Here is a 13,450-nt window from a genome sequence, read left to right as displayed (position 1 = left end):
GGTGGTCAAGAGGTTAACAATGCTTTTTCCAGCATGATGGAGCACCTTGCCATAAGGAAAAAGTGATAACTAAGTGGTTTGGGAACAAAACATGGACATTTTGGGTCCATGGCCAGGAAACTCCCCAGACTTTAATTCCAACTTGTGGTAAATCCTCAAGAGGAGGGTGTACAGAAAACCCCCCACAAATTCTGACAAACACCAAGCACTGATTATTTAAGAATGGGCTGCCATTAGTTCGGATGTGACCCAGAAGTTGACTGACAGCATGCTAGGGCGAATTGTAGAGGTCTTGAAAAAGAAGGGTCAACACTGCAAATATTGTCTCTTTGCATAAACTTAAAGCGGGGGTTCACCCTATTAAAAAAAAAAAAAAAAAAAAATTTTATTATACCATTACATTCGGCATCGTAGCGCGAGCTACAGTATGCCGGTCTTACATTTTTTATCCCCGTACTCACTGTGCTATGGATCATTGAAGATTCCGGGGAATGGGCGTTCCTATGGTGAGAGAAGGTGATTGACGGCCGGCCCTGGCACGTCACGCTCCTCCGGAAATAGCCGAAATATGCTTGGCTCTTCACGGCGCCTGCGCATAGCCTGTGCGCAGGCGCCGTGAAGAGCCGAGACCTACTCCGGCTGTCTTCGGGGAGCGTGACGTGCCAGAGCCGGCCGTCAATCATCCTCCCTCTCCATAGGCACGCCCATTCCCCGCGGGAGTCGGAAACTTCAATGATCGATAGCACAGTGAGTACGGGGATTAAAAATGTAAGACCGGCATACCGTAGCTCGCGCTACGATGCCGAATGTAATGGTATAATGATGTTAAGGAGGGTGAACCACCGCTTTAATATAATTGTCAATAAAAGCCTTTGACACTTATGAAACATTTGTAATAATACTTCAGTATACTATAGTAACCTCTGACAAAAAGATGGCTGAGGCAGCAGACTTTGAAAGTTAATATTTGTGTCATTCTCAAAACTTATGACAACGGCTGTAGAGTATTTTGAGCAAGCATATATTTAAAGTTATTATTACAAGACTTTTATGTTAAATTGATGGTTTAAAAATTACTTTGAAAGAATTTTTATGTTACTTTTGTATAATTAAACACATTATTTTTTTATTAACCACTTGACCTCCGGAAGGTTTTAACCCCCCTTCATGACCAGGCTATTTTTTGCAATATGGCACTGGGTTATATTTACTGACAATTACGCGGTCCTGCGATACTAAACCAAAATAAAAAAAAATTTGCCACAAATAGAGCTTTCTTTTGGTGGTATTTGATCACCTCTGCGATTTTAATTTTTGGCACTATAAACAAAAAAATGTATATATATTTTTTTACTTTCTGCTAAAAAAAATATCTAATAAAAAAAGAATCAAATTTCTTCATCAATTTAGGCCAAAATGTATTCTGCTACATATTTTTGTAAAAAAAAAAAAAAAAAATCCCTATAAACATATATTGATTGGTTTGCGCAAAAGTTACAGCGTCTACAAACTATGGGATATATTTATGAATTTTATTTTACTAGTAATGGCGACGATCGGCAAATTATAGCGGGACTGCGATATTGTGGCAGACAAATTGAACATCTAACTGACACTTTTGACACTTTTTTGGGTTGCATTTCTACAAATGGAGTTAGGGAGTTGGTCAGGATCAATGGTGCTCTTAATGCTAAGAAATACAGGCAGATACTTATCCATCATGCCATACCGTCAGGTAGTTGGTGATAGTCAGGTAGTGTGATTGTCCCTAATTTATTCTGCAGCAGGACAACAACCCCAAACATACAGCCGATGCCATTAAGAACTTGTTCAGCGTAAAGCAGAAGTGATGGTTTGGCCCCCACAAAGCCCTGATTTTGATATCAAGTCTGTCTGGGATTACATGAAGAGATCGAAGGATTTGAGGCAGCCCAAATCCACAGAAGATCTGGGGTTAGCTCGCCAAGATGTTTGGCCCAACATACCTGTCTAGTGCCTTAAGAAAAAAAACTGCACAAGCACTGTGGGTACCTAGAGGAATTGATGCTGGTTTGAAGCCAGAGGGTAGTCACCGCAAATATTGATTTTATTTGATTTCTCTTCTGTTGATTTACTTTCCACGTTGTTAATTGTTAAAAATAAACTATTAACACTTCTATTTCTGAAAGAATTCATAATGTACATATTTCTTTATCGTACATCACGGGACACAGAGCGGCATATTCATTACTATATGGGTTATATGGAGTACCTTCAGGTGTTGACACTGGCAATCTTCAAACAGGAAATGCCCCTCCCTATATAACCCCCTCCCATAGGAGGAGTACCTCAGTTTTTACGCCAGTGTCTTAGGTGTTGGTCATGGTTTAGCTTGCCTCCACATCCTTGGGATTAAGGTGGGCTAACCGGTTCTGTCCAAAGGCCTCAGTGCTAAAGTGGTCAGTAACCGGACCCCAAACCATTGGGGTATAGCCCATAATGCTTTCTGTCACAGAGAGCTGGACCCTGGGCCCAGAACCTAGAAACCTTTGGGGGCCTAATGTTTCTGTTGCCAGGGTGCTATATGGGCCCAGGACAGTGGATCCTTCATAGGAACCCAGGGCCTGAAGGTCTAGACAGCCCCACGGAGATGGGGGAAGATTGGACCTCTTGCTGTGCAAAGTCCTGCGGCATGGAGCAGGTAAGTGAAGGGGAAACTTGCGGAACTTGGTTCGCAGCAGGTTTTTTCTGGGGGAAGGTCACAGCGGGACATGCCTATGGTTTATGCGCTGCATCTGGCAAGGTGAGTCACATATCTTAAAGATAGGATGACTATATATATGTGTATAATCCCCATAATTGTGACCTCCCTGGTAGTATTGCAACTGGTGCTAGTAGCATTGAAAAGGGCCTGTGTGTATAGTGACAATTCTCTTTAAGAGAAGCCCCTGGGAATCTATTGAGGTTTCTTATGTAAAGGGAGTGAATGCTCTTACCTGCAAGCCTGCTCAGAGAGGTCCAGGCGGTTGCTGCAGACAGATAGTGCCGCTCTGTGGATCCTGGCCTGTACGGCAGGATCAGCCTCTGACCTCCTCGTGTGGGCCCCCCCCCCCCCCCCCCGCGGCGGGCGCGCGCGTCCCCGTGATATGGGCGCAATTTCGCGCCGTTTTTCTGAAGGGGAAGGGCGGGCCCGTAGGTAAAAGGAAGGGGCGGCCCTTCCAAAAGAGTTCCCAGCTCAGTGATGTGTTGGAACTGAGAGAGGAAGGACAGAGTGGCAGAGTGGGGCGCCGAGGACACACAGTGGCCAAAGAAAAGTATTACAGTCTTCAAACAGACTGTCTTTCACCCTAAAGATAGGGTTTCTTTTTTCTTTTTCTTTTCAGCAGTTTTTATTGGCAAATACTACTAAGGGGGACAGAATGGTTTTTCTTTCTTTGGTTTAAAAAAAAAAAAAAAAAAGCCAAGATTACTAAGGAAAGGCATTTTTTCCCCAGAAAGGGTTTGTGGGCAACAACTATTTATTTTCCCAAAACACCATTAAGTAGCGGGCGTACCTCGGTATTGTACCATGGCATCTGGTTCGGAGGGTACAAAAGGTGGGGATTCCCCCAGAGGGTCCGGGGTCTCGGACAAAGTCTTACCGCTACTTTCCCCAGAAGGAGCCTTGGTGAGACCATCGGGATCTGGGGCTGGAGCTGGCACGGGTCAGTCCAACCCTAGGATGGTCACGGACGAGGTACTGTCCACCTCTCTAAAGGAGATGGAAAAAAGAATGGAAAAAATGATAGCCAAGGCTATGCGGGGCAGAAAACGGAATAGATCTCCGTCGCCCGAGCGTGAACCCTCAGACGAGGAGGTCCCTTCCGCAGAGGAATGGGAAGACCTCTTGGACAAGGACCAAGTAGGTTCAGGGATCGAGGATCCGGGTACGGAGGAGTCTGGCGCAGCCTCCCAAGGGGAGAGCTGGTGGGTTCAAGTTTTAACAGACTTGGTCCATAGGACGTTTAACTTGCCAGTACCAGATCTCCAAGTATCAACGGTCTCAGCTTTAGGCTCACTAAGAGCGCCTCAAACCAATGCGGTTTTTCCGATCCATCCTCTACTAGAGGAAGTTATGTTCCAAGATTGGGCCAAGCCAGATAGAATCTTTGTACCACCAAAGAGATTCTCTGCCTTATATCCTATGGAAGAGAAATTTTCCAAGAGATGGGCAGCCCCGGCTGTAGACGCAGCCATCTCATGTGTTAACAAGTCTTTAACATGCCCTGTAGAAAACATACAGGTGTTCAAGGATCCGGTTGATAAACGCTTGGAAACGCTACTGAAGACCTCCTTCACTACTGCAAGGGCAGTAGTGCAGCCAGCTGTGGCTGCAATTGGGGTTGCGCAAGCATTATCGGATCAAGCTAAGCAGATGCTTAAACTTATTCCTGCCCAGCAGGCAGAAGAATTTTCGGACGTCCCTAGGGCCATACGATTTACGGTAGATGCGATTAAGGATTCGATCCAGCAAGCGTCACGCCTATCATTATCCCTTATCCATATGAGACGACTCTTATGGTTAAAGAGCTGGGAGGCAGAGCCCCCATGCAAGAAGCTCCTGGTAGGGTTTCCCTTCCATGGAGGACGACTCTTCGGAGAAGACCTGGACAAATACATCCAGACCATTTCAAGCGGAAAAAGTACTCTTTTGCCCACCAAGAGGAAGTTTCGGGGGCCTGCGTTTAAACGACAGTACTCCCCTGGGCAGGGGCCCTCCAATACCAAACAGTATCGACGGCCTCCTGCGAAAGCAAATTTTAACAAGTCGCAGGGACAGGCCGGCGCAGGCAAGAAGCAGTGGTTTCGCAAGCCAGCAAAGCCAGCCCCCAAGCCGGCCTTATGAAGGGGCGCCCCCACCCTCGAAGGTGGGGGGAAGACTGCGTCTCTTTACAGAGGTTTGGGAGGCCAGCATTCCCGACAAATGGGTACGGTCCTCCGTGGCTACAGGCTACAAACTAGACTTCCTAAAGTTTCCTCCTCCTCATTTTCAGGAGTCAAGAGTACCAAACGATCCGAAGAAGGGAGCCGCATTAATAGCGGCATTGAATCATCTACTCTCTCAGGAGGTAATAGTAGAGGTACCAGTCCAAGAACAGGGGCTAGGTTTCTACTCCAACCTATTCATTATCCCAAAGCCCAACGGCGATGTCAGGCCAATTTTGGACTTAAAAATGGTAAATGCATACCTAAAGGTCCGCTCATTTCGGATGGAATCCGTGCGGTCAGCAGTTGCCGCACTTCAGAAGGACGATTTTATGGCATCCATAGACATAAAGGATGCTTACCTTCATGTTCCAGTTTACCAGCCACATCAAAGATTTCTACGCTTCTCGGTGGCTCTACGTCATTTCCAATTCATGGCGCTTCCCTTCGGGTTAGCTACGGCCCCCCGGGTGTTCACGAAGGTCCTAGCTCCAATCCTAGCCAATCTAAGGATTCAAGGGGTCACAATCCTAGCATACCTGGACGACCTCCTAGTCATAGATCACTCGTCTCCTGGCTTGAAACAAGCAGTGGCCCTCACAGTCCAGTACCTCGAGAGGTTCGGCTGGGTCCTAAATCGAGAAAAATCAGTATTCCAGCCCACAAGGCAGTTGGAATATCTCGGCATGAGATTAGACACAGAACAACAGAGGGTGTTTCTGCCTCTGATAAAAGTCAAAGCCATCAAGGAATTAATTCTACTGGTTCTAAGCAAGAAGGAACCAACTGTTCGCCTATGTATGAGGTTACTAGGCAAGATGGTGGCCACATTCGAGGCGGTACCGTACGCCCAGAGCCACACTCGCATCCTCCAGGCAGCCATCCTGTCAGCCTGGAGCAGGAGGCCACAGGCCTTAGATATCCCTTTGCCGCTCTCATCAAGAGTCCGACAAAGTCTGTGTTGGTGGTTAGACCCTCAGAATCTACTGAAGGGGAAGTCTTTCAGCCCAGTGGCTTGGAAGATAGTAACCACAGACGCCAGCCTAACAGGCTGGGGAGCAATTTTGGATGGTTGCACTCGCCAAGGCACTTGGGCAAAGCCAGAGAAGCAATTGCCCATCAACATCTTGGAGCTCAGAGCAGCTCGACTAGCCCTCAGGGCTTGGACGTCCAAGTTGCAGGGGTTCCCGGTGAGAATTCAATCGGACAATGCCACAGCAGTGGCATACATAAATCACCAAGGGGGAACCAAGAGTCAAGCCGCTCAGAGAGAGGTGAGCTTGATTCTCCTATGGGCAGAAGCTCATGTGCCCTGCATATCGGCGATATTTATTCCAGGAGTGGACAACCTTCAGGCGGACTTTTTAAGTCGCCAGACTCTGTTGCCGGGGGAATGGTCTCTACATCCACAGGTCTTTCAGACACTCTGCCAGAGATGGGGAGTGCCGGACGTGGACGTCATGGCATCAAGACTCAACAAGAAACTAGACAGGTTCATATCCCGCTCAAGGGATCCGATGGCCTGCGGAACCGATGCGCTGGTTTGCCCTTGGCATCAGTTCAGACTACTTTATGCATTTCCCCCGCTCCAGTTACTACCCCGCCTGCTGCGCAGGATCAGGGTGGAGCACATACCAGTCATCCTGGTAGCTCCAGCATGGCCCAGAAGGGCATGGTATTCACTAATCCTAAAGATGGTAGTGGGAGACCCTTGGACTCTTCCTCTACGGCCAGACCTGCTATCGCAAGGTCCGATCCTCCACCCTGCCTTACGGCATCTAAATTTGACGGCCTGGAAGCTGAATCCCTGATTCTCAGGGGTAGAGGTCTGTCTCAGAAAGTAATCTCTACCCTAATCAGAGCCAGGAAACCGGTCTCTAGGGTGATTTATTACAGGGTCTGGAAGGCCTATGTAGGCTGGTGTGAGTCCAAGCGATGGCTTTCTCGCAAATTCACCATTGATAGAGTTTTAAGTTTTCTCCAGCTAGGAGTGGATAAAGGATTGGCATTAAGCACAATCAAAGGACAGATTTCTGCTCTGTCAGTGTGGTTTCAGCGGCCGCTGGCCACCCACTCGCTGGTTAAGACCTTCCTTCAAGGGGTCTTACGTATTAAACCTCCAGTTAAATCCCCGCTTTGCCCGTGGGATTTAAACCTTGTTCTGTCAAGTTTACAGAAACAACCGTTTGAGCCGTTGGCTGAAATTCCTTTGGTTTTACTGACAAGGAAGTTAGTATTTTTGGTCGCCATAGTTTCCGCAAGAAGAGTATCGGAACTGGCGGCCTTATCCTGTAAGGAACCATATCTTATTTTTCACAAGGACAGGGTCGTTCTCCGCCCTCATCCTTCCTTCCTACCGAAGGTTGTATCCAGTTTTCATTTGAACCAGGATTTGGTATTACCATCCTTCTTCCCTAAACCTACTTCCAGAAAGGAAGGGTTGCTGCATACCTTGGATATCGTCAGGGCCATGAAGGCCTATCTTAAAGCTACAAAGAAGATCCGGAAAACAGATGTGCTGTTCATATTACCGGATGGGCCCAAGAAGGGGCAGGCAGCTGCAAAGTCCACCATTTCTAGGTGGATTAAGCAATTAATCACTCAGGCCTACGGCTTGAAAGGGTTGCCTCCTCCAGTATCATTAAAGGCTCATTCTACTAGGGCCATGGGCGCCTCCTGGGCAGCACACCACCAGATCTCTATGGCTCAAGTTTGCAAGGCGGCAACCTGGTCTTCTGTCCACACGTTTACAAAATTCTACCAGTTGGACGTAAGAAGGAATACTGATACTGCCTTCGGGCAGGCAGTGCTGCAGGCTGCAGTTTGAGACCCTCGGATTCCGGGGGCTCCTCTTTTTTGAGTTAAATTTAAAAAATTTAAGATTATTTTTCTCAACTAAGTTGGATTTATTATGATTTGAGTATTTCTCTAAATTAAATCCTTTGTCTTGGAGATGTTCTCCCTCCCCTCATTGTGAGCATTGCTTTGGGACATCCCATATAGTAATGAATATGCCGCTCTGTGTCCCGTGATGTACGATAAAGAAAAAGGGATTTTTAATACAGCTTACCTGTAAAATCCTTTTCTTGGAGTACATCACGGGACACAGAGCTCCCACCCCTCTTTTGGGGACCATTTTGGGAGGCATACTGCTTGCTACAAAACTGAGGTACTCCTCCTATGGGAGGGGGTTATATAGGGAGGGGCATTTCCTGTTTGAAGATTGCCAGTGTCAACACCTGAAGGTACTCCATATAACCCATATAGTAATGAATATGCCGCTCTGTGTCCCGTGATGTACTCCAAGAAAAGGATTTTACAGGTAAGCTGTATTAAAAATCCCTTTTTTTCACAACTGCCTATGGCCCTTTTCACACGGTCGGACCGTTTAGGTCCGCCTGTCATATTTGTCGGCGGACCTGAGCGGCCGCTCCATACATCTCTATGGAGCGTCAGATGTCAGTGGAGACATGTCCGCTGACATCCGAACTGATCCGAATCCGCTAAAATCAGACGGATGGTGATACGTCCCCATTCGTCCATGGCGGATTGGGTAAGATCTGATGAAAATGGACATGCTGTCCGTTTTCATCAGATCCCTCCATAGGAGACAGCGGCGCTGCACAAGCCCCTTCCCGCTCAGTAAGCAGAGAGGGACTTGTCACCCGCCGGCTCTGCGGAGAGATCTCCCACTGAGCTGGTGGACTCCGCTGAGACGGCATCTGCCTAGTGTGAAAGGGGTCTATAACTTCTGCACAGTACTGTACATCAAGCTACATATCTTAAAAAAATTATCAATAATTCACTTGAACTAATCAGTGAGACAACAAGGCACACTTGACTTGATTATTAACATTTCTTCTCTGATAAAACACAGCATGTACTATAATGAGGAAGGAAAACCCCTCCACTTTTTCTTTTAGCAAGATTATTTAACTTTAACATTTTCAAAAATACATTTCTGAATCTTACAGTACAGAACACATGATCTTTCAGCAAGTGACAGATGATGCAATTTTCTTTCTTGCAACCATGGATTGCAGGAAAGTAAATTGCTCAATTTCCCCATAAGCACAGTCATTGCTAATGGGGCAATCCCTCCCCTAACTTAATACAACCAGTAGAGTGCATACATGCAAAAAATGCAAACAAACCGAATCCATATTCATGTAACTTGAAAGCCATGTGAATAGTGTGAGCATCAGGACAGTTAATAAATTATTCAGATTATGGAAGGATAGTAAACGGTGATTACTATCCTCATCTTCCATAAACTTAACTACTAGCCGACCAGCCACCGTCATTATACGGCGGCAGGTCGGCTCTCCTGGGCGAGAGCTCGTAGCTATACGTCCGCTCTTCAAGCGGACACTAGGGGCGCGTGCACGCCGCCGGAGGCCATCCCCCCCCCCCCACAGTAAGATAACACACAGGGACATACTTAACCCCTTCCCCGCCCCCTAGTGTTAACCCCTTCACTGCCAGTGGCATTTTTATAGTAATCCAATGCATTTTTATAGCACTGATCGCTATAAAAATGCCAATGGTCCCAAAAATGTGTCAAAAGTGTCCGAAGTGTCCGCCATAATGTCGCAGTACCAAAAAAAAATCGCTGATCGCCGCCATTACTAGTAAAAAAAATATATTAATAAAAATGCCATAAAAATACCCCCTATTTTGTAAACGCTATAACTTTTGCGCAAACCAATCAATAAACGCTTATTGCGATTTTTTTTTAACGAAAAATATGTAGAAGAATACGTATCGGCCTAAACTGAGGAAAAAAAATGTTTTTTTATATATTTTTGGGGGATATTTATTATAGCAAAAAGTAAAAAATATTATTTTTTTTCAAAAATGTCGCTCTATTTTTGTTTATAGCGCAAAAAATAAAAACCGCAGAGGTGATCAAATACCACCAAAAGAAAGCTCTATTTGTGGGAAAAAAAGGACGCCAATTTTGTTTGGGAGCCACGTCGCACGACCGCGCAATTGTCAGTTAAAGCGGCGCAGTCCCGAATCTCAAAAAGTGCTCTGGTCTTTGACCAGCAATATGGTCCGGGGGTTAAGTGGTTAATTGGTTTCAGAAGCATGCTTGTAATCCAAAGCACTTGTATATCAAAGCAAATTTTTCCATAAGAAATATTGGAAACTCAAATGATTTGTTCCACAACCATTTATTCATAAGTCCTTCAGTCTATAGTCCATATAAAAAGATTATAGCAATGAGAAGTTGTGTAACCATAAAATGTCCATCCACAAATGGCAGCCTCCCCAAGGGGATTAGAAGAAAAATCCAGCAGGAGCTACAGAGTATAAAAGAGAAGAGAGGCGCCACTAAGGGCCCTTTCACACGTACGTATCCCGTGAGGATCCGTTCCTTTACATCCGCTTGCTCAGCGGGGATCGCTCCGTTGATCCCCGCCACACTGTGCAGGGACCGCCCTGTCAGATCTCCGCTCCCCTCTATGAGGGGATCGAATGAACACGGACCTCCTGTCCGTGTTCATCCGATTCCGCAGTCTGCAGAAACAGAGCAAAGCAGAGATGTTAATCTGACATCCACAATCCCATAGGGATACATGTATGTCTGTTTTTCATCCGAAAACGGATGGATGAAAAACTGACATACGGTCCGCAGGTGTGAATGGGGCCTAAGTGTAGCAATATGGTTACATTTAAAGCGGTGGTTCACCCAAAAACACAACTATGTACCATCCAAACGAACATACTAGCGTCAGCTACAGTATGCCTTTTTTTTTGCGCTGTACTTACGGTTTAATCCGTAACTTTCGTTTTAGACTCCCGCGGGGAAAGGCGTTCCTATGAAGAGGGGAACATGATTGACGGCCGGCTATGGCGCATCACACGTTCCGAAAATAGCCGGAGTAGGACTCGGCTATTCACGGCGCTATACGGCGCCTGCGCACAGACTAGGAGCTGACTGCGCAGGTGCCGTATATGTTCCCGCCCTATTTCGGCACAGAACGTGTGACGCGCCATAGCCGGCCGTCAATCATGTTCCCCTCTTCATAGGAACGCCCATTTCCCCGCCGGAGTCTGAAACGAAAGTTACGGATTAAACCGTAAGTACAGCGGAAAAAAAAAAGGGGGCATACTGTAGCTAACGCTAGTATGCTCGTTTGGATGGTAGATAAAGAAAATTTTTTTTTTAGGGTGAACCCCCGCTTTAATGAAGGTATAACATTTAGCAGCTCGCATGGTTGTTTTACTGTATAGCGCCCTCACTCATTCCCCTGAGGGTGGATGACGGCTGCTACGAACTTCTGTACCTACATGACTGCTACGTCTCCGAGCTGAGAAGACACCATCACTGAGTCACTCAGGATGCAGGCTCTTCTGAAATCAGCACATTTACATAATGTTTTGAGTCCATTTGGGTGATCACAGTGTAATTATTGCATAACGCTGCTTCTACGATTATTCACATTAGGTTTTTAAAAATCTCCCCTGAAAATTCCCTATTGTATTGAGTACAAAACACTCTAAATTACCATTGTAGAATATATAGCATGAAAAAAAGATGCAGATCAATCAAGTGTCATAGTTACCATTGTGCTTGTCATTTAACAGTTCATTTCTTTGTGACAGGAATCCAACCTGCTTTCTGTGATTGATGATAAAATTCACCAACCTTTCACAATGCTGTGGCCTACAGATAATGCCTTCAACAATCTGTCGGCAGAGAGAAAGAGATGGTTGTACCATGAATACCACAAAGACAAACTTGTGGCTTATCTGAAAGTTCACATTATTAGAGACACAAAGGTACTTTGAAAATCTTACTAAAATTACAGAATTACCAAAGCTGTTGAGTTTTATGTATTGGATAAAATCTTTATTTTAAAATTAGATATTTAATATATAGTGGTTCCATGATACAATTCTTGCAAAGCATAATAGTCTTACTGATAAGAAAGTTTCTGTTCATGTTGTATGGATTATTTACTAAAGGAATTGAGAATATTCACACTAAAAAACAATGAAGATTCACTTTATGTATCCATCATATAGCCATCAACCTATCATATGAAAATCAATTTTTTTATTACAGTGTGCAGGGACCGCCCTGTCATCTGCCGGCACAGCGGGGATCAACGGAGCGATCCCCGCTGAGCAAGCGGATGAGAAAGGTACGGATCCTCATGGGATCCGTACATGTGAAAGGGGCCTAAATGTAATTACTAGAACTGAATTGCTGTTATCTAGTAACATTATATAAAGACAGTCCTAACTTGCTATACCACCCTGTTTTATCCCACTGGCTAATAACAAAAAAAAAACTTGGAGCCCTTGAAGTGCAATGTTCCCTGGTGTGGAGTGTCGTGCTCGCCCCCTCCCTTTGACTACATTAGAGTCAGGACGCTCTCTACGTTGCAGATAGAGAAGCTGTGTGTTCGTGGGCGTCCTGACTCTTCTGTAGTCCAAGGGAGGGGGCGAGCACGACACTCCACACCAGGGAGAAAGCCTTGCATTACTTTGTGGAGTTACAGACAGAAGAACAGGAAGTGAGGATTTCTAAGAAGAAATAAGAACAGTTAAAAGCAAAATCGAAGGATGAGGTAAGTGAAGGAGGACTGCACTAAGGTAAAGGAAGCTATTTAGGGGAAAAAAATTGTACCTTTACAACCCCTTTAACGGCTGATGAGTGGCTTCCCTGCTGACAGCTAAAATGTAAACAATGAATTGATCTACAAATAATAGTGTGTTCATTCAAATAACTACATCCTAATAACCAATATTCTTCACATCTTCGAAAAAGTCTGGGGTGCGTGGATCAGCTATCTGACTGGAGACCAGGGGGTCTTCTCCCTCCCCCTCACCCACCTTCCCTTTTTTCTCTTATCGCCTTTCAGGACAACCTTGGAGAGAGCGCAGCTCCGCCCATTTTTCAGGAAACACACATGATCCTTTAAGATCCCTCCTCTTCCACCATGGCCTCAGTTATTGTGTTTCCTCCGCCATGGTGGAAGCATCATAGGGAACCAGGGAGCTGCGCTCTCTCCAAGGCGGAGGGGTTCTGGCTTACCTTTGTTTGTTTTTGGTGCAGTGACCATCCCGGCCCCCCTCCACGGGGAGGGGGCGTTCAGGAGTCCCCAGGCGCTCCGGCTCAGTGGAGCATTCGGCTTCCCAGGAGGGGGTGTCCTTGTGCCCAGGAACTGCGGTAGGGCCTGGTGGCCGAGCGGTAACCGCCGCAGGTCGGCGGTGTTCCGCCTCTCAGTTCTGGGTCCCGGCCGGCGAGTGCGTCGCGCACGGTGACGCCGTTTCCTGGGGGGGCGTGGCGCAGGGGTTCCCGACGTCTGGAACGCAGCGTCTGTGGGGCAGGTCAGGTGACCGGTGCTACTTCCGGCCCCCGATGATGACGCGGGAGGCCGGGAAAATTTAAAAAAACGGAGTTCTCCGGCTACTATCGTGACTGCGCTCTACAATGGAGGAGAGACAGACAGCACCAGCGGAAACAGGCGCTGCAGGCACCGGTCAGGCC

General features: G+C 46.4%; 1 protein-coding gene across 1 annotated transcript in view; it reads left to right on the top strand.

Moving 5' to 3' along the window:
* STAB1 (stabilin 1) overlaps positions 1-13,450 on the top strand; it is a 357,595-nt gene that overhangs the window by 244,718 nt on the left and 99,427 nt on the right. The window contains exon 51 of the mRNA XM_040361004.1: positions 11,557-11,733. Coding sequence (XP_040216938.1) covers positions 11,557-11,733 — 177 coding nt within the window. The remainder of the gene's footprint in view (positions 1-11,556; positions 11,734-13,450) is intronic.

Source organism: Rana temporaria, chromosome 7, assembly GCF_905171775.1.
Source record: "Rana temporaria chromosome 7, aRanTem1.1, whole genome shotgun sequence".
NCBI classification, from domain to species: domain Eukaryota; kingdom Metazoa; phylum Chordata; class Amphibia; order Anura; family Ranidae; genus Rana; species Rana temporaria.
The sequence above is the reverse complement of the archived record's forward strand: the minus strand, read 5'-3'. Positions and strand labels throughout refer to the sequence as shown.